The sequence below is a fragment of the Girardinichthys multiradiatus genome, chromosome 12 (assembly GCF_021462225.1).
Source record: "Girardinichthys multiradiatus isolate DD_20200921_A chromosome 12, DD_fGirMul_XY1, whole genome shotgun sequence".
Lineage (NCBI taxonomy): Eukaryota > Metazoa > Chordata > Actinopteri > Cyprinodontiformes > Goodeidae > Girardinichthys > Girardinichthys multiradiatus.
In genome coordinates, this window is record NC_061805.1 from 49,006,743 (window position 1) to 49,029,099 (window position 22,357).

General features: G+C 39.2%; 1 protein-coding gene across 1 annotated transcript in view; it reads right to left on the reverse strand.

The window, feature by feature from the left end:
• fras1 (Fraser extracellular matrix complex subunit 1) overlaps positions 1–22,357 on the reverse strand; it is a 379,704-nt gene that overhangs the window by 143,128 nt on the left and 214,219 nt on the right. The window contains exons 20-22 of the mRNA XM_047381020.1: positions 14,045–14,200; positions 9,569–9,715; positions 5,630–5,776 (exon numbers count right to left, since the gene is read on the reverse strand). Of these exons, the coding sequence (XP_047236976.1) occupies positions 5,630–5,776; positions 9,569–9,715; positions 14,045–14,200 (450 nt within the window). The remainder of the gene's footprint in view (positions 1–5,629; positions 5,777–9,568; positions 9,716–14,044; positions 14,201–22,357) is intronic.

Consider the following 22,357-nt stretch of genomic DNA (forward strand, 5'->3'; position numbering starts at 1 on the left):
TTCGTCCCGGCCGTAAGACACTGGACCAGCTCTATACCCTCTACAGGGTACTCGAGGGTTCATGGGAGTTTGCCCAACCGGTCCACATGTGTTTTGTGGACCTGGAGAAAGCATTCGACTGTGTCCCTCATGATGCCGTGTGGGGGGTGTTCCAGGAGTATGGAATCGGTGACTCTTTACTAGGGGCTATCCGGTCTCTGTACAAGGGGAGCAGGAATTTGGTTCGCATTGCCGGCACTAAGTCGGACCTGTTCCCGGTGCATGTTGGACTCCAGCAGGGCTGCCCTTTGTCACCGGTCCTGTTCATAACTTTTATGGACAGGATTTCTAGACGCAGCCAAGGGCCGGAGGGGATCTGGTTTGGGGACCAGTGGATTTCGTCTCTTCTTTTTGCGGATGACGTGGTCCTGCTGGCCCCCTCTAGCCAAGACCTACAGCATGCGCTGTGGCGGTTCGCAGCCGAGTGTGAAGCGGCTGGGATGAGGATCAGCTCCTCCAAGTCCGAGGCCATGATACTCGACTGGAAAAGGGTGGCTTGTCCTCTTCAGGTTGGAGGGGAGTTCCTGCTTCAAGTGGAAGAGTTTAAGTATCTCGGGGTCTTGTTCACGAGTGAGGGAAGAATGGAGCGGGAGATCGACAGACGGATCGGTGCAGCTGCCACAGTAATGGGGGCGCTGTGCCATAAACTTTGGGTCATGACTGAAAGAACGAGATCCCGGATACAAGCGGCTGAAATGAGCTTCCTCCGTAGGGTGGCCAGGCACTCCCTTAGAGATAGGGTGAGGAGCTCGGCCATCCGGGAGGGGCTCGGAGTAGAGCCGCTGCTCCTCTACATCGAGAGGAGCCAGTTGTGGTGGCTAGGTCATCTATACCGGATGCCTCCTGGACGCCTTCCTCGGGAGGTGTTCCAGGCACGTCCCACCAGGAGGAGGCCCAGGGGACGGCCCAGGACACGCTGGAGGGACTATGTCTCTCGGCTGGCCTTGGGCTCCCCCCGGAGGAGCTGGAGGAGGTGTCTGGGGAGAGGGCCGTCTGGGCGTCTCTGCTGAGTCTGCTGCCCCCGCGACCCGGTCCCGGATAAAGCGGAAGACGATGAGTACGAGTACGAGGAGAGTTTTTCATTTAAAAAAAATTCAATTTTATTTCTATTACATACAAATTTTGCAAAAAGATGAAAATATTCTTCTCATATTACTGGTACTTTTAGTGTCAGTCTGATATGGAAATGCAAATAAACAATTCCTTGAAAAAACTGGAAAACTGCTAAAACCTGCATTTGTTGTTAGATCTCTATTTAAATACATTAGTGGATTTTTTATTATTTTTAGTCAAAGGTATTAAGAGCCATTGTGGAAGGTCCAAAGAGCCACTGGCAGCTGCAGAGCCACAGTTTGCAGACCCCCGGTCGAGTCCATTAATTTAAAGATTTTCTTTTTTTACCTTTATTTATTTTTATTCAACAAAAATATTCTAACTTAGCTACTGCTTTAGGTACTTGGTTTCCTCAATATTTCAGCATGTGTCGCCCATTGTTACGCTCACTGCTTGTCCTCCAAGATGGGGCATGGGTATGTTTAGGACAGAGTTTGTAAGCTTTTATCAAAGGGAAATTCATGTACTTTTAACAATAGATTTCAGTTTTTCAGCACTTTACTGCGGTGGTAAATATGTATCAACCGTACAAAAAGTATCAAACATGTCACATCTTATTCACATGAAATCTGAGGTTAGTTTGATACAAACAACCAAATGATGTGTTCATGTGCTAATGGTGAGGAAAAAAAGGCTGAACGCAGTAGTAGGAAAACATGGCAACTATATCTCTACCTATCTCCTCTCCACAACAACGTTGATGTTTTGCAGTGCGAAACTCTTCCTGTGTGTTTTCCACCTCTTATTCACATAAAACAGTTTTTGTTTAGAAAAAAAAAATTTCACCAATACTCCAGCTTCAAAACCTGTTGCCTGTTGAAGGGTGTGTTTCGTTCTCAGACTGCTGGTTTACTGGTGGTTCCTAGAGTCTCTAGAAGTAGAATGGGAGGCAGATCCTTTAGTTATCAGGCTCCTCTCCTGTGGAACCAGCTCCCAGTTTTAGTCCGTGAGGCAGACACCATGTCTACTTTTAAGGCTAGGCTTAAAACTTTCCTTTTTGATAAAACTTATAGTTAGAGTGGCTTAGGTTATCAGGGAGGGAGCCTTCCTCCCTCCCTGTTGGACGGAGTAAGGGGGACTCTTCCTAGAAGCTACACCTGGCCTGGCTCTGTGTCTACCTGTGACACCTTTCTGGAGAGGTGCATCATCCGAGCTTCTGCTGGCAACGACTTAATGCTCACCCTCTACCGATGATCCACATGGCCCTGTCTTTTAGTGTTTAACCCTTTCTCTCTCCTAGACATGGCGATTGACTGAGCTTAACTGTAAAAACTCTATGTGCTCTCTTTCAGACTCTAACCTTGAAAACTGGCTCAGAGTTTATCTGTTCTTTCTTTGTAGGTGAAACGACTAAAGGAGCTACATCCATTAACATTTACTTTTCCTTCCCATAGAAAGTACTCCTGGATCAGTGCTTCTTTGTTCTCTTTGTGTCTCTGCTCTGTTCTCTCAAACCCCCAGTCGGTCGTGGCAGATGGCCGCTCACACTGAGCCTGGTTCTGGTTCTGCTGGAGGTTTCTTCCTGTTAAAACGGAGTTTTTCCTCTCCACTGTCGCTACATGCATGCTCAGTATGAGGAATTGCTGCAAAGTCAACGACAGTGTCTGTCCACTGTCTCTACATGCTCATCCAGGAGGACTGAATGTTGCAAGTTACTGACTGGATGCAATCTGCTGGGTTTCCTTAGACAGAAAAACTTTTTATCCAATTTGAATAAAAAGCTAACTCCGACTGCACTGTTCAATTGTTAGGATTAATTGGAATGTATGAACCTGACTGTTGTGAAGAGCCTTGAGACGAAGTGTTGTGAATTGGCGCCATATAAATAAACTGAATTGAATTGAATTTAGTGTATTTAATTTGGCAAGTTGAGATTTCGTGGAAATCATAGTGTTGCAGATTATGTTCCACTTCCCTAATTTTGCTTTGTTTTTGGTATGCACAAGAAACAAAAACAACAATAGATCAGTTTTTACTGGTTCCTCTTAATCTGTCAAGATTTATTCTGAAAGCGGCGCCACTTACAGGAATGCAGGTATATGATCATATAAAAACAGAAACAAACAAGCCAAAATTGTTCTAGGTGAAAATAAATGTTGAATTTTGCATAAACTGTAATACATGTTTTGATAACTATCTAGTTCTTCATTTTATAATATGTTGCATAGATTATTTTTTATTAAAAGCAGATCAAAAATACAGCTTTAGAGGGTGAAATCATGCTGGCCAAGACATTCAATTTATAACCTACCTAAATGTATTTTTAATATTAAAAGTGACTGTTAAATCAGATTGGTTTTCACTTTAAAGTAGCAAAATTATAATTGTTATATTTACATTAAAGCTGTTTTAACACATATATTTCAAATTTAACTACTCACATCTGAGCATTTTATGGATTTTCAATATACAGTCTACTGAGTGATGTTTGAAGGGCACTAGTTGAATTAAATTGTAGGCAAAGGGTGAAATTTAGGCAAAATGTAAAGATTTTCAAATAAAAAAGTGTTGGACCACTTGTTTGCTGAATATTGGACCATTTGCACGTTGCTGGACGCCACCAGGCCTCCTGGTGTTTTCGGCCATTTTATATCCAGGACAGTCCTGCCTACAGATCCCGTCGGCCCCCGTGGCTGATAAGACAACTATAGTCAACTATATAAGTCAACTATATAACAGGGGATGAGACGACCCACCATTTGCCTTCAGCTGGAGACCGTGACACGGTTACCAACATCTGAAGCACAACCTGGAGAAGAGTCCCGAGTGGATTTAATTTATTCTCTCTCGTTGGCCAACGAAGAATTCATAACTGAGGTTTCTGGAATAATAAGGCCAGAAATTTTACTTTGCTGATCGAAGACGTGAATTTAACACGTAACTAAAAAACCACGGAGTTTCAAGGAGACACCTTGTTTTGTCCTAGACGACTTTGATGGTCAGATCATATTTTTCCTTTTCGCCAAGGAGGCCAGAGGACGAAGATTGACCGCTTTTCCTGAAGTTAACTGTGGACACACATTAACTTCCAACTTCCACCCCATTCTCTCTCAACTCTGCTCAGAAGGAAGACGACGACAAGTAAAACCCATCCTTTATTTTTATTTATTTCTTAGAAATTCTGGGCAGGATACAGGAGGTTTTAGTGCGATGAGATTCACTATTTAATCTAATGTGTTCTGAATGATATGTGCATGTAACCTTTTTATTGAAACTTTGATGTGCCGTGTTGGATGCCTGGAAGCCGCTGCGCTACCCAGCTTTGTGTGTGTTTTGCGGGGTATTGAACACCTGAGAGCAAGCGCAGGTGTGCTGTGTAACTGGACTGTTATAATAACCTCATGGTGAAATTCCCCATTTTCTTTGTCTTCAACCTTACTGCTTACTAGGTTGCCGCCAAAAGTTTTATAACCCTTTGTCTGCTCAAGAGTTGTGGGAGGTTTTATGACTGAGTATAACTGAGTTACAGTTGGAGCTGCGCCCCCACCTCCCCTCACCACCACATCCCTTTGTCATATCATCATTTTTGCCATAACTGCTGTTTTGCTTTATTTTGTTAGATATTTTACCCCTTTTGTGTAGAACGTTGCATGTTTGAGTAGGTAAGGATTATTAAATCGGAAGAGCGAGTGTATCAGGGCTGTGATTTAATAAATGTTCACATAGATAAACAGAAAGCGTTCTGTGTTTATTTTGTGCGAGAGTGATTCGTCAGTCAAAATAAGGTTAAAGTTCCACACATTTCGGCAGAAACGGTCGATTAAACAGTGACATCTCTGGTAATAGTTATTAATTATTACTGAGTATTTAACGGTTGTAATTATCAAAGGCGTTGAGCCACAATTACAACACCAGAAGACATCTCTGGTCTCGATTCATAAATGAGGATTTTGGTTAAGAAATTAATTTTGTCAAATTATGATTTTTAATTATAATTCTTGATAAAGATTAATCAATCAATAATCATAATCCCAACAAAAGTGTCATTGAGTGGGTAAACGATTGCCTTGCTGCTTGTGCACTCAGATGACTTTTTGTTATCATATGTGGCAACAAAAATAAAAACCTAATTATCATAAAGCCTTTTCAGGTCATAAACATTAAAGCATAAACACAATGACACAAATATATAGCATTTCTAGATCTATTTCTGAGAGGAATAAAGTTATTGAATGTACCCAGGCTTAACAAAAGGCTACAGTTTTATGTGATGCTCATTAATCAACTTCAGTGGGCAAAAGAAGATGTAAGACAGAGTTAAAATGCACACACAATGGTTAGAATTTGCATATCTGGTCCCAGAGTTTATTACTTGATTAATGGGCCCCATAAAATCACTGTGGCCTCCTGCACTACATGCAATATGGATGGAAAGTAATTTATGAATGTCATAAAGGGCACGGCACTGTATCCTCATTACTAATCAAGAGCGTCCTCCCCTTGGTGTGCCGTGGCAGTTTGCATCAAGGCGGCTTACCTCTGCAGGTGTGGGTTGTTGCATTGAGGTAGTACTGATGGGCGCAGCTGTCATACTGGCATTCTCCAAAGAGAAGCACCTTGGTCGGGTCACGGCAGGACGTACAAATCCCAGCAGTGTCACACGTTAGGCACTGTCTGTCACAGGCTGCCAAAAACAGAAAAAAGGTCGACAATAAGGTCAGCACAGACATAAGACAGGACAAGATCAATGTAACACCTGCAGCTACCTACCACTGTATGGATTTACCTTTGGTCAGCCCCTGAGTTTGATTTTACCTTCGCATTCGTTGTCTTTTTCTACCTCAGTGCACTGTTTTAAAAAGCATTGGTATTTATGACATTTCTAACAGATTACATAATATACTATTTAGGATTAAAAACTAAGGTTTTTAGAAGGAAAGCAGATGTAATGTTGGTACTGAGTGGTGCAACTGTTTTTAGTGTTTTTAATCTTTTTGAAAGTTCCATGAACATTAGAACAGAAGTCAAGTCAACTCAACTCAAGTTTATTTATACAGTGCTTTTCAGCAACAATGCACTCAAAGTGCTGTACACGAGGAAAAACATTACAATGATACAGAAAATCAAACACAGAAAAACAAATCAAATGACATTAATAATCCTTGGGGGTTTATTGGTAAGAGCTGGTTCTAATCCAAGCTTTCTAATAGAGGTAATTAGCTCATTAAGTCCTCTGTGGTAAGGAATTAATCCTGTGCTATAAAAATGATAATATTAATCCTTGAGGCCGCTGGTATGAGGCAGCTGTGGTCCCATCATTCAAATAGTAACAGTTATGGGAGCTCACTGAAGTCTAGAAAAGCCGGGTCACTGGTAGGTCCAAACCTTTAAAATAATAATAATGTTTGGCTTTCACTGGTATGAAATAGTTGTAATACAATTCTTCTAAGAAATCTAAAAATCTCTTGTCATTGGTGTAAAAACAGCTGTAGTAAACTTTTCAAATATTAATAATAATTGGCTTTTGCTGGTAATCCTGAGAAATCTGAAAATCTATGAAAAGTAATGAAATCACACATTTAGGTAAAGTAAGTATTCTTAGCATAATAGAGTCTGAAATAGTACAAAAAACTTCAGCAGGGGTAAGCAACACACACATAAGTAAAGATTCAGCAAGGGTACGGTGGAATCTTGAGGGTGTGAATATATAAGTCTGAGTGTGTTTGCAAGAATTAGACTGTCAACACTGATAGAAGCGCCATTGTCCTTGAGAAGAGAGGTGGAAGTTTTATCAATCGGCTGCATAGTCCTATCAGCACACAGCTGGTAGGGGAGTGCTGGGGAAGAGTGTCGTGTTCATATAACATCCAGGAGATATTTTGTCAATAGCCAGTTAGCAGAAGTTGCCAAGGCCACATTGGGGCGCCAGATTTAGAAAAACAATACATGTTGTGGTTCAGGCAGTTGTGAATTTCCAACCACCTTAAGAGTTTTACTGGTATGTCTCAATTGTGAATTCAAATAGCCAAATTTCTGGTATTTTCCGCAAATCTGGAGCGTACAACTTCTCCAAGATTATATCCTTTAACCTCTGAGTCCAACCGCTGCCAGGCTGCGATTGTGTTCAAGAATTGTGTCCAGCTTGAGATTCTGCTCTCTTAACATTTCAGTCTTGAGTGTTGATCGCTCTACAGACTCCATCTAACATCGAAGGAAGTAGAAATCCTGTTGTCAAAAGTCCAAATATGTACACATTTTCTACGTCCTCGACCGACATTGTAGTCAGGCACACAATCTTCCACTGCTGCCAAGAATCCATTGTGTTTCCAGAGAATAACATCCCATCTGGACAAGAGGGTCTCCTTTACCCTCTCTTCCCGTTGAAAATTTTTTATCAATTACGTTGAGAGTCCAGCTGACCAAATCCATAATTTGCAAGTTTGGAGGATATGCAAAGCGAGGCGCTGAGAAAAATACAGACAAAAGTAGAAGCAGGGATCAGCAAGGAGGGAGGGAGAGAAAACCCTCGTGTCTTCCACCGAGAGCAAGAGAAAAAAAAAAAAAAAGCCAAACTAAACTGTAAAAAGCGTATTATTGTTTTACAACTTTATTGTCAACCTTATAAATACAAAAGAAACTGCCATAGCAAAACAGAAACATCGAAAAGCACAGTTATTATTTTGATATTGATTCATGTCTTATTTCCTTCCACAGGCCCTCATTAAGCCTTCTTCAGCGTGGAAATTTGAGTACAAACCGCACAATAAATTCACTCATTTGATGGGAATCCTGTCTGTTTGTGTTAGCTTGCTCCCCCTGGCATCAATGTCTTTGTGTTTTTAAAAAACTACCACTTTTGTATTATATAAACTGAATTTTACTCAGTATATTTAAAAAAACAATATTAATAACACAATATCGGTTGTTTTTAAACATTTTAAAATGTGGATAAATCTTGTATAGTTTAGACATGTCAGCTTTGCCTCAGTCCTGACCAACTTGACCAACTTATCAAGTTATTTTGATTATTGTTAAACTCCAGTTCTTGTGCAGCACAACAGAATAAAGTCCATTCTTTCCTGGAACTAAAAGTTACTTTTATAAACGTGAGGGAACCTTACATGTTATCGCCCCTTAAACTACAGGCTGCTTTAAAATCTGCTTTTCAAAAACTTTGCTAGAAATTACAGGCTGCTTTAGCAGAAATTACAGGCTACTGTAATGATCCTGAGTTGTTAAGTTTTCGTTCTTATTGTAATCTGAACTAGAGGCTGACATTTTTTCGGGATTCCCGCGGGATGGGAGACAGGATCAGTAAAGATCACGTGATTGGGATACAGGATAAAAAATGAACGGGAGCGGGAGCTAACTAATAGGAGGGAAAATAAAGTAGGATCAATTGTCTTTGGAAACTTTGTTATAAACTTTAAGAAAAGAAAACTTGGATCGACGCCGCCATTGTGTAGTTTTTTTCCAAGAAGCCTATACTGTAATGCGAATCAAACGAACTACACGACCCACAGGCCAACAGTGCTTCTGATCGATATTTTCCACCTGCGTTCAGGATGGAGGGAACAAACGCAGGTGGAGAACTGGACGTGGTAAAATTGGATTTGTAACGTAAAGTCAGAAGTAAGGACTTATCTATTAAACTCATAGAGCTGACAGGAAAGTCGTAAATATTACCGAACTTCAGGAGAGTTGAATGTAGCGGTTTTAACACGCAGTCTGCTGCTTGTAAAACGTGTTTAGTTGTAATAAAGTTCACCAGAGATTAAGGACACTTGTAAAACAGATTCTGGATTAAATCAGCCCTGCATCTCTTCATTCATCAAACCAAAAGTATCATCATGTGTCAAGTCTCATCTGACCAACAAAATTGCTGCATGTGCTCTAAAGATTTAAGAGCTTTTGCCACAGTAGAGAGGAAAGGTACGGAGCCCGAGAGGGGACATGGGGGAATTTTTTTTTATTTCGCGTCCCCACGCAATACTTTTACGTTCGCTCGCAAAAGTTATTAATCGCCTTGAGAAAGTTGTGCATTTTGGAACAGCAGCACATTTGACAAAATGCTCACAAAACATACAGTACTGATATATGTACTTCATAATATGAGCTATAACAACATTTAATTTCCCTTTGGGATTAATAAAGTATTTTTGAATTGAATTGAATTGAATATGGCATTGATATGGTTTATTTGTCATATGTAGGTTAACACGCAGTAAACAATGCGATTAAATGCTTAGGATAAGAAGAACCATTCAACTCAATTGTGCAGTATTATTGTCCAGAGTTCAGCAGTTTGACAGCATGTGAATAATAACTGTATTTAAGTCTGATTGAAGACCCTTTTATTTAAGGCCGATTTCAAAATAAAACTGAATAAATCTCAAAAACGGGTCTCCCACAAAGTATTGCGAGTATTGCTGTGTGTTACCAGTCAGCAGGGATGTTTTGGTCCTCTGCATCTTACCTCGACAGACCCGATGACCGTTGTCGTAGTAACCAATGGGACATTTGGCAGCACAGAGACCAGAGGGCAACAGAAGGCTGTTGGGAGGGCAGGAAGAACAGGACAGAGGGCCCGCCCCGCTGCAGGACTCACATGAAGGATGGCATTCTGGGGAAAAATTTAAATTAATTACATTAAGTAGGAAGATTAGGATACAATGACAGAAATTAGAATGAAAAGCATAAATGTGAAGGTTACTACTTAAATATGTTATGAAATAGGGTTTACAGTTGTGTTTCTTTTCTGAAAATGAGCGAAAATTCAGCCAAATTTCCTCACTAAAATTAAAAGACCTTCAGAAGCAGGAGAACTGTTGATCAAGACCGATTTAGGCTCTCTCCACACAAAGATGGAGAACTCAACTCCAAGCTGCTGAATTATTATATTCCTATTGGACTAATTTTGTAACTGCTCGCTCTTGAGTTTAAAAATACATATTTATAAAACTTAGTAATCACAATCAAGAGTATAATCACTGCAAGAGCCCTCCACTCCTCAGGCTCCACTCTAACTGCCAAGAACCAGTGGTCTATTTCCATCTCTGAGCACAGCAAAAACACAAGAAAATACAGAAAAGTAGGAATTTCCAGCTTTAATTCAGATCAACCCTGACGCCTGACGCAACAACATGAGAAGAAATGCTGTGCAATAAAAAAACGCCATAGATGCATAGAATTCACTACTCTTTCTATCTTTCTTATTTCTACAGCATTGCTTCTTTACGTATCTGTCAGTGTTGGTGTGGGTTCATGTTCAGCTGCTTCAGGCTCTGCTAAATGAGCCTCCAGAGGTTCGGCAGCCCAAAGCCTCCTCCTCACATTTGCATTTAAATCTGCATGAAGCTGCAGTAGCTCTGCGTGGCTGCGAGGCTGATTTTCTTTTCTACTGCTCACCTGCTGAATCGCAGGATGAGGATAGTGAAAATGATGACGGTAATGACCCTGGAATATGAAAATGACAAAGCTAATGAGATTTAAGACCATAAGATAAAGAAGGGGGGATGATAATGATGATCAGACTAATGAGGATAAGGAGGAATTAGGGTAACGATCAGTCGTGACTATAAGGAGGATGAGACCACTGATGGTTATTATGAGGATGATGACAATAATAATGACGATGGAATATAAAGATAATTAAGAATGCAAAAATAAAGAGGAAGAGCAATGGGGATAAGGGGGAATGTGGGGATGAAAACAGTTATGAGGAGGGCGAGAAATTTGAGAAAAGTATAAAATTTAAAGGGGACAGTATCTCCAGAAAAGACAGAGTTTAGATAAGTTGGTGCTCTAGAGCAGACATTTGTGTTTTAAGTCTATCATTCTACAGAGAGAAAGCTTGTTCACAAGCAGAAAACATCTAAGACACCCGTCAATCATCCCAGGAGTGGACGTTCCAGTATAGTCACTGCAAGGTCTGAGGGTTCTATGCTCAGAGAAATGACACAGCTCTACCTCTTCTAGCTCTACAAGTTTCAGTTAGCATTTTTAAAGTCAAAGTTCATGAAGAACGAAACACGGAAGCACGACTTGAAAAGTTTGCAAAGTAACATTTGAATAAGACGTCAGCAACAATGTTCTTCGGACAGATGAGACCAAAGTAGAGATGTTTGTAGAAAACCAAAACATATCGGCACTAACACCTTATACCAACTGTCAAGCATGGTGGTGGAGGGATCATTATTTGGGCTTGTTTTGCAGCCACAGTACCTGGGCATCTTGCAGACATTGAGTCAACCATGACCTCCTCAGTATAACAACGTATTGGAGTCAAAAGGATGATAACCCACTAACAGTGAGTCAGCAAAGGGGAAATGTTACGACAATTATAAACAGAAAAAACACACAGGGGGAGGATAAAACGAGGAAGGGTCCGGAGGAACAGGAGAACACAAAATCACATGGTGTTGTAACTGAAGCACATGGTGCCACCATGATAATAAACCACCATGCAATCACATGCTAAAGGTGCTGGACTAAACTAGGGACACTGGTCAAACCTACAAACCATTCCAGTGCTCACTGGAGGTATGCTTTCAGTTTTATGCAACATTCTCTGCAAAAACAAAGCATTAATCTCAAGGCCAACCAGAGACCACTTGGCTGCACCTTGAATTTTACTCTATAAAAGCTTTGACCAAATCTGGGAACAAATGGTGACTTTGAACAGGTTCTGTTCCCACCAAGAGCTTTCTGTCTGCAAAGTAATTTCTGATTTCTTGCTAAAACACACAGACTGACTAAAAGGCCGCTTCACCAGCCATTTTAAACCTGCTCTTCTCTTTGCCTTTTAACCCAGTATAAGTTGTACCTGTAAATATTATTTATATGTGAAATTACAACAAACAGGTTGCACCACAGAGCTGCACACCAAGAACAATAAGAAAACTGAGAGGAGCAGTTAAAAGAAAAACAAACACACAGAAGACACAAAAGAATCCTTCATTAGTTTTAAAAGAGCTTAAATATAAAAAACAGAAATGGCTAAGATGTTAAGTTCTATTTCATTCAGCAGCCAAGGAGTAAACGTGGGTCTTTAAAAGCACCTTAAAACTCTGGAGATTCTGAGCAGGGCTAAAACCCTTAAAAACAAGTAGCAAAATTAAAAAATCAATACTGTAACGAACAGGAAGCCCAGAAGAGATTCATTTTATTTTGATTTTCTTCATGTCAGTGCTTTTACTTGTATATTGATCTGCTTTTTAAATATTTATTTCCATTGTTAATTTATTTTGTTATAATTCTAACGTTATACTTATTGATTTTATCTATTGTTTATGTTCAGACCCTGCTTTATTAATAAAGTTGGCTTGATCTCATCAGGATGAATAAACCATTTTGCTCCTCCTAAACCCAACATCCATCCTTCAGCCAGACACCTCTCTGTGGCACTCTGACGGACTTTCCCAGTGAGACTGATGAGTGGATGAAGAAGATAATTATAAAGACGAAGATGATGTGATGATGAGCAGTATTATGATGAAGATGGGATGAAGGAGGTGTGAGCGAAGATTACCATCGTGATGAGAAGAATGAGGACGATGATGATGATGTAAATGACAACCTTCGGCTTGCAGACACAGAGTTGGGGCAGTTAAAGAGGATAAATATAATGTGAGTGAATGATCGACACCACAGTGAAAAAGTATTTGCGCCCCGACAGAATTTTAGTTTCATCAACTATGACAAGTTGTACAGGTCCTTAAGAAGCCAAGCAGCCCCAGACTACAATACTATCACCTCCATGTTTGATTGTACAGGTGACGTTCTTTTTCTGAGATGGTATGTTAGCTTTAGGCCAGCTGTGACGAGACACACCTTCCAAAAAAGGTTCACTTTAGTCTCGTCAGTCCACAGAATGTTTTCCAAAAGTCTTTGGGGAATCATCAAGATGTCTTTGGAGAATGTGAGACAGACCTTCATGTTCTTTTGGGTCAGCAGAAGTTCTGGCCTTGGAGCTCTCCCATGCAGGCCGTTTACCCAGTCTCTCTCTTTTTATTACTGAATCATGAACACTGACTATAAATGAGGCAGTGGGGCCTGGAGAGTTTTATATGTTGCTCTGGGCTCATCGATGACCTCCTGGATGAGTGGTTGATGTGCTCTGTTTGGTAAGTTGGCCACTCCTTGGAAGCTTCCCCACTGTTCTCTATTTCTGCATAATGACTCTCACTGTGGTTCTCTGGCCTTAGAAATTGCTTTTTAGACTGATAAATGTCAGTCAATGAGATCAGGATAGGATGAGCTGCTGTTTGAGATGTTTTAGCCTACTTCATGTTGTCACACAGGTTCTATTTAAGTGATTTCTTGATTCTACAGGTCTGGATATAATCATGCATGAGGAAATTGAATCATTTGATTAATTACAGTTTATTCATGGTTTAAGCAGTGAGGCAATTACTTTTGAACATATGACTATGCTGGTTTTAGAGATTTCTCCTTCTTCCGTTTTGTTTGTGGAAAAAAGCAAAAAGTGGTGTACATGATACTGCAGATGCTAATAGGAGAGATGATATATTTAAATGTTATGCTAAATGAAAGGTTTTCCCCATTTTAATTCCTTGGGAAACCTTCTACACTTTCTTGCTTGCAGTCTTTGTTGCGGACATTTAATGTCAAGGTGAGTAAATCCTTCATTTACTCCAAGTCTACAAATACGTTGGAAGAAAGTGATTGCTAAAAATATTCCTGTAAATATGAAAGAGAATTTGTTTAGTTTAATTAACATTTGCCATCTCTTCTGCTTTTTGTTATCAAGTGAACTCAGAATATGAGGGTCGAGAACCAACTTCCCCCAAGATCACATCTTTAACCAAACGGATGAATAAAACATAGAAGCTTTGATGAGATTTTAGCTCAGTTTTACATTCAGGCACCTGCTGTCAGACCTCTGACCTTTCTACATTTAATAATGAGATAGGAGAGTGAAAGTCCTTACTGAAGCAGGCTCCATGCCATGCATAATGATCGGAGGGACAGCGAGAGACACAGTGATCGCCTAGCAGCCAGGTGGTCGCCACTTTACACCACAGACAGACACTACCGACGCCGGTCTGGAGGTCCGCCGTGCAGCGCTGGCAGTCAGAGCTGCACTCTGTGGAGGTAAAACACAGGAAAGAGGACTTTTATTTCCTCTGGTAATCGTACTGTAAGCAGGAAAAATATAGACCCTCACTAAAGCCATTCAAGCAAGGCTAATGTATGTCTTTGAGATTTTTTATTGGATTTAAGGGGAATAAATTAGCATAAAATGGAGCCTGAACTAAACACACTGGACAGAGAAAAATAATCTTTCTGAAACGCTTTGTAGTCCACGACATGTTTCATAATTTTAAAACTTAAGTCTAAAAGGTAGAGGAGACAACCTGTACAGCCGCTGCAAAAATGACTGAAAACCAATAGATAAATATACACATCATATAAACACAACCACATATTTATAAATGTTGTGTAAAAAGAGACAAAACTTTTTTCTGTCTGCCTGACATTAAATCCGACTAAATATTTCCTGTTCTAGGTCAGTTAGGATTACCAAAGTTATTTTTATTTGCTATTAAAGGCAAGAATATGAGGTGCGATTAAAGACAATGAAGAGTAAGAGTTTTTTAGAATTTTATGTTGTATTGAAATTGAAAATGGAAAATTTAAGCATGAGACTGTCCAGCCATCAGAGCATTTAAGATTTTTCAAAGATGAACTTGTTTCAGTCTGATTTTTGTGTTACGACATCAGAACCAAAAAAAAAACCTTGTCAAGATGGCGAAAGAGTGACCTTATCCACAGTTTAAATGTGCACTGAAAGCCCGCTCAGTGAGGAAGAAGCCAGTACTTCAAAGTAACTGATTATGATGATTATATTTTGCAAATGTGACAAAGAGCTTCACTTTTAGCCTGAGACACCATCCCAGGTGTGAAGTACGGGGGTGGCAGCATCATTTGTGGGTGTTTTGCTGCAGGAGGGACAGGTGCACATCACAAAATAGATGGCATTACGAGGAGAAAACAAGAATCTTTAATCAAAGTCTCAAGACTTCATCCAAGAAAGTTTAAAACTTGCACAAATAGGTCTTTCAAATGGACAATGACCGTCAGCATACCATCAAATTAGTTCCAACATGGCTTAAGGACAACAAAGTCAATGATTTGGAGCAGCCGTCACAAAGCCTCGATCTCCGAGCCATAGAAAATATTTGGGCAGACCTTTAAAGATTTGTGCGAGCAAGGTGGCCCACAAATGTGGCTCGGTTCTGTCAAGAGGAATGGGCCAAAATTCCATCCAACTATAATGAGAAGCTTCTGGAAGGAAACCCAAAAGCTTTGACCAAAGTCACACAGGTCACAACAATTGCAATTTTACTAAATATTGTGGAAATTAATGTCAGTGTATGAATTTGAAATATATATATGATCTTAAAAAAAACATATTTCTCTGGCTCATTATTCTTGCTTTGAGCAAATAAATCATTTTGGTAATCATAACCTACAACAAGAAAAGTTCAATCTGATTTTATATGAAAAGATAAGGAAAATAAGGTTATGTTTCATATTATCAAGTGTATGTAAACATCTGGTTTCAAATGTAGGTAGAGTCTAATGGATGTTATGAAGATTATGTTATGGAGATGGTGAGGACCTCCTTCATCATCCTCCTCACTGCATGGCGTCAAGTTAGATATCCGATCTAATCAAGTAGGTAAGAAAAATGAACCTCTGGGTCAAATCAAGTTCAGAGATAATTCTAAAGCATAAAATATATTAATTTCTATATATATTTCATGACTGATTGTTACTTATTAATTATTTGTACTGAGAAAAAGGTTGGATTGTTTGATGCTACTAAAGTAAAAGAGGGATTTTATTTTAAGGCTTTTTATACATTGTTACAGTTGCTAGCTGTATTGCTTTGCAGCAAGAAGGTCCTGGGATTGAAGTCCTACCAGGCATCTTTCTGTATGTAGTTTGCATGTTCTCCCTGTGAATGTGAGTGTACTGAATCCCCAGGTACTCCGGCTTCCTCCCACAGTGCAAAAACATGACCGTTAGGTTAATCGATCTCTCTAAATTGCTCTTAGGTACAACGGGTGTGTCTACATTGTCATTTGACCTATGTGTTGTCCTGTGATGGACTGGCGACCTGTCCTGGGTGTACCCTGCCTCTTGCCCAGTGAATGTTGGAGATAGGCACCAGCCCCCTGCAGAGATAAGCGGTAACAATGTTAAAATGTACTGCATGTACACCTTACTGAGCACATCATTTCTATGGATGTTTGAGTCCAAGATGCTCCACTGTTCTTCACTCATTGAAACTTGAATCTCTTTACTCTTGTCTACCATAGTAGATAAGAGCTGACCCACATGCTTCAGACATAAGTACAGCTCAGCCAACCAGAATGCTCTTAGATTAGCTCAACAATGGCAAACACTTTGAGGTGTTCTATCAGATGGTGTCTGGGTTATGTTTAGCTGCCCTGGTGGTGGGGACCTATCAGCTGTCTGCCTCTGCAGAGATAACCATCAGCAGTGAAAAGCAGAACATCGGGGCCTCTGCAGGTGACGACTTATCTCTGAAGAAGTGATGACAACAAAGACTGGCCACACAAAGGGGCATTAGGGAGAAAAGAAAAGATTTTCCACTTTTCCACTATTATTTAAATGTCCCAGGATGAATGTTAAAGCAGGTGGTCTGATTTGCAAAACAGAAAAAAATTAAGAAAAAATGTAAACAAATTCTTCCAAAAACTACAAATGTTGTTCTCAACAGAAGCTGAATTTCTACTCAACTGTTTGGAACAAAAGGAGTTAATTTTTTTCCTCCAATTTGACAAAAACTAAACCTTTTTTAACATTTCTTTTTACTTTCTCTGAGTTTCATGTTTAATGCAAATCAATTTCCATTACTTTTCTATCTTTACCGAGCTAAATTTAGACAGTAAGAGCATATTTCCGCTAAAAGCAGTTGATACTGCTCACACCAACTCATCAGCCAGACCCTGAGGGAAAAGTCCTGTCTCCAAAAAGCAGCAATCTGAGATGTAATAACCACAGGTGAACAGATGGGAAATCCTATTGTTTCACGCCATTTCTTCTGCATATTTCTACATGCTGAATAAACATGATAAAAATATTTTATAAACACTCGACTGTTAAAGTCAGGATTAAAGACGAAAAAGAGTAACAAGCAGGGAAAAAAAGTTTTTTCAGGTGACATTGATGTTTTATTATGCTGATGAAATATATTAACATATTAACTAAAGATACTGGCAGAAATAATGGCTGTACTCTAATGTAAAGCAGCAGCATTTTACAACAGTAACAGCTATATAGTGTTATTACATCATAGTACTTTAGTGTAGGCAAAGGTGCTCCACAGAGTTCTCCTTTCTTTATTCAGTGGTTGTGTTAAAAAATAACCAAATGCCAATGTCCACTTCTACGCTGATGATACTGTGAAATGGAAGCCATTTCCAACATGGACGTATTATTCAATACTAATCTTTCTTTGTTTAATGTTTAATTTCTGTTTGCTGTGAACCTGGGTTGCTTTGTCCTTCTAAACAGCTGTACTTAGCTCTCCAGCCTCCACAGAAGTAGGAAAGGTTCCTTTACTTGCAAGATTTGAATGCAGCTGCACCTACAATTACTTCTAATAAGCAAACTTACAATATACGCCTGCTGGAACCATTTAAGGGGCTCCTTAATGTGCTTGAGATAGAAAAGCTCAAATACCTGGACGGTAAATGGGGCATTTAATTGTGTGCTAGAAATACAGCAAAATAAAAAAATAATTGTCCAATACGCCAGAGAAGAAATTACTACATTGTACAACAGGGAAAAGGACATGAAATATGAGAGTTTGGCACTTAAACCCAAGTTACCTACAATCTACATATCGGTGAATGAATGAATGGGTGAAGTGGCTCTAGTGTAAAGCGCTTTGAGGGATTTATATGAGTAGAAAAGAGCTTTATAAATTTCGGTCCATTAAAAGTCTTTGCTTAGAAGCAAATTTCTTGCTCCATATAATCCAGATTTTGTAATTTTACAGAGTGCAGAGCCTTTTTAAAAGATTTCCTGCCTGCATATTCATAACTGACTTTATACATACATCTAAATTCAAAGAAGCTTTTCTTAAGGTAAAAGTTTGAACTCAGGTCTCCTATTAGCTGCACCTGATCAAAAGAGTTAATCCTTTTCTGAGGTCAGGAAAACATCAGCACAGTACGAAGAGGAAAATCAATTCACAATGTCATCTAACAATCAAACTTTCCATTTAGTATCACTTTGCAACACAACACGAATCAGCATTCCTGCTGCCAGCGCTCTGCAGGTGATCCCTCTTTGAGCACTGAACAAATTGCTCCATGCCGGAGATGAGATAACTCAGGCGTCCAGAATTATTGACTGTGCTGACTAAAACTGAATATAAAACTAAAATGGTATTGATTTGGCTCCTCAGAGGTCCCTCTTTATAGCATAGTTACCATTTCTGAAGCGCATAAAAATATATTCTAGATTTATAAATGTGCAGCGCACAGGACGGATGCTGCTACTCTCCAGCTGAGTCCCTTTTATGAGACATATTAGTTTCCTGCATCCCTGCAACATACATCATAGAAAGTTGTTTAATGAGACTCATGGTTCTTACATTATTGCTTAGCTAAGAATTTGTAAAGTGAAAACACAATCAAATGTGTTTCTTGAAGCATTTTCTCTGATCATTCAACCTGTGTTCAGTGTTAGGTTGCAAAACAAGAGAAAGAAAGGTGGGAGATGATCTCTGTTTGAGATTCAGGCGTGGGAATAAACAGAGCACAGCAGACAGTGAAGCTGGGTGGTCCATTCTGATGCGTTTTCACCTTGTCTAGACATGTCGTGCTAACAAATGGATTTATAACCAAAGTTATTAATAATGTCATTCATTCTTCTTCCAGCTCAAGTGTGTTTTCCTTTTGGCTCAGTCCCTTTTCACCCTCGTTAGGTTTTTAAATATTTTCCATCCAGTCAGGCTGTCCTGTAATCCTAGCTCTGAAAGCGGCTTTCCAAGGTTTCTGGAGGGATTATTTTGGCTGATTTTCCACTCAGTACCATTTTCATGTTTTTCTTGTTTATTATGTTAATTTATATAATTTTTTATTTATATGTCTACTGCAGGACTGTATACATTTATGGGTGAAATAAGAGAAAACAGGAAAGATAGGATAAAATTAATTAAATAAAAAGAAAAAACTGAACTTTGGTTAAAAAAAAAAACTCAGGGGATGACCCAATGTTGTGTATACATTTCAATCAATTCAAAAATACTTTAGTCTGTCTGTCTGTCTGTCTGTCTGTCTGTCTGTCTGTCTGTCTGTCAATCAGAGAGTTGGAGGTTTCTGTTGATCTGTTAAATTTTAAGATGAAAAAGGGTTAAGTGTAAAAATAAACTTTTATGATCATATTTTCTTGTTTGATTTTGGCCCACAGATTTAAAAATACCAGAATTTATTTTTCACATTCCGTGAACCAGTCATTTTCTGACAAAGACTAAAGCTAAAATGTACTGATTGTCTGAAACTACATGCAAATTATATCTGCAATTACATCAAAACCTGTTATATCTGACTAGACGTCCTGTATTTATTTTTTTTCAGCGTACAATATAATGTTTTATTGTTTTTAATGGGAGACTTTATTCCAAACCTAAAGAGGATTTCTTTTAGCTTTTATTATGTTTGATTTTCATGCCAAGATTAATTTAGTACACCACAAAGACTCCAGATGTGCAGCTGATTTGTAAGACCAGAAATGGGTTTAAATCCATTTTTTCCTCTGTCTTTGCCATCTCTGGATACCAATGTTTCCAACACCTCCTCTTCTTCTTCTCTCTGTCCTGTTCCCAGAGTGTGACTGGAGCTGCAACGCCTGTAAAGGCCCTCTACGAAGCGACTGCCTGCAGTGCATGGAGGGATACGTGTTGCAGGATGGAGTATGCACCCAGGGGTGCTCCCCCGGATCTTATCAGGATGGAGACAGATGCCTCGGTCAGTCCAAGACAAAGCAGATAAGCGGGTCTCCCCTCATGTACAGCTGGTGCAACCAAAGCTGCACCTCATGTTTCATCTTTATCACCTCAGGTTGATCTTCAGTAATGTTTTTATAATCCGTTGATGATTAAAACAGTAAATCAGCTGCATTGTAGCCGAAAGGAAGAGGCTAAACAAGTACTTTAAATTATATTGAACATTGAACATGCAGCTAAAATCGGACCCAAAGGTTTCCATTTTAGGATTATATTCCTATTAATTTCTAACACCTGGGAACGTGAGAGCTGCTTCATTTATTTGCTTTCAAATGTAGTTATTTTGCTCTGACATGTGGAAATATAAATAAGATTCCTTTTTTCTTGCCAAGGAACATAAACCATTTCTTTTAGAGTCACATGTTAAGTTCAAGATTCATGCGCAAAATCCGATTTATGTTCTTGTTGCAAGACGTATTTTCATGTCTGTCTAGAGCTTACCCACCACTCTGAAGTACACACACCACCAATACTACAGCTCAATGCAACAACTCTAATCTTGTGTTCATCTACATGATCTATCTATCCTTGAAGCCTGTTAGTAAACCATCTCAGGTGACCACTTATATACTTTTGCTTCATAGTTTGGATGTCTTCACTATGTATCTGCAATGTAAAAAGTAATAAAAATAAGGAAAAGCTGTTGAATGACAAAAGATGTCTAAAGATGTACATGCTCTGTGTTTGAAGGCCATAGGGTCATAAAAAGACAACTCACCAAGACTGTTCAAATGCTTCCCTGGCAGGAGCTCAAAATTAATACTGATGAAGTAAAAGCTTCTTTCCAGCTAAATGGAGCAAATCTGATCAACAAATAACTTGTTTTATCCAGAAAGCTCACGTTCTGAGTCGATATTGATATATGTAGATAACCAAGACAACATGTTTCTAGCCATGTATCTGCAACAAACTCTCCATGGAGGGCTGTCAGGCGTAAAGAAACAGGAAAAAACCTGCCCCCGTGTCTTTATTTTAGTGTTATTATACAGGGTTTCTATGGTGATACATTCCTGTCTCCTATGTACAGGTCTATTTAAAGCTGTGTACGCTGTTAAAAAATGGAAACAGTCTGATGTAAAAGAAACTCAGCTGGACGCTTTGATTGGAATAGTTTCTGGAACATTTTTCCATGCTGAAATTTTAACTTTATTTAAAAACAAGAAATTAAAAAATATGAGAGGGATGTGAATGAGAAAAGCAAGATTGAATCAAATTTTCTTATGGCTTAGATTAGAAATAAAATAAATCTACAATAAGGTTTGGAAAGAAAAAAATATAGCAGTGTTCATAGGAAAATGCAAAGTCTTCCAGATCAAAAGGTTTGTTGTGTCGGAAGATGATAAAAATGCTGTAAAATATGTTCAATCCAACCTTAAATATACAAGAATACAGAACAGATTCCACTAGTATGTTACTAATCAAACAAACATGATGACCCAGTTTGGGCCAAACGTCTGCTGTCGGCCTCATACTGGACTCTACAATATTTTGGCATACAGAGGAGTTTGCAGCAAACTTAAACCATAACCATCAGCCCTCCACCACAGTGCTTGACAGTTGGAATGAGGTTTTTGTGTTGATATGCTGTGTTCGGTCTCCTCCAAACAAGGTGTTGTGCATGATCATAAAACATCTCCACTCTGGTCTCTCTATCCAAAGTGCATTGTTCCAGAAGTCTTGTGGCTCGTTCAGATGCACCTCTGTAAATCTAAGCTGTGCTGCCATATTCCTTCAAATAAACCATGCTTTGTTCAGTGTTTTTCTAACTGTACTGTCATGAACTTTAACATTTAACAGGCTAAAAGAGCATGAGCGTCGCATGGTGCTGGAATGATTAGCTAAAATGTTTTCCACCTCTGAATAATATTTCCCTCTGCAGAAAGACTGACTTTGGAAATGGCCGTATAACCTTTCCCAGACTGTTGGGCAGCAACAGTTGCTTCTCTAAGGTCATTGCTGATTTCTTTCCATCTTGGCGTTGTGTAAACACACACATGTATTCTCTAGAGCACCAAACTCCTGTTTTTATAGATGTGCTCACACTGATGATGGACAGTTAATCATCTATAATTGACCAGCAGTATCTGGCTATTTAATATTGTTTAATATTAATAAAAATCTGTCTGTACGATCGGACTGAACTGACTAAATGTTTCTTTAAATAACTTGGATCTGTTTGTTCTGTAAAAGGCC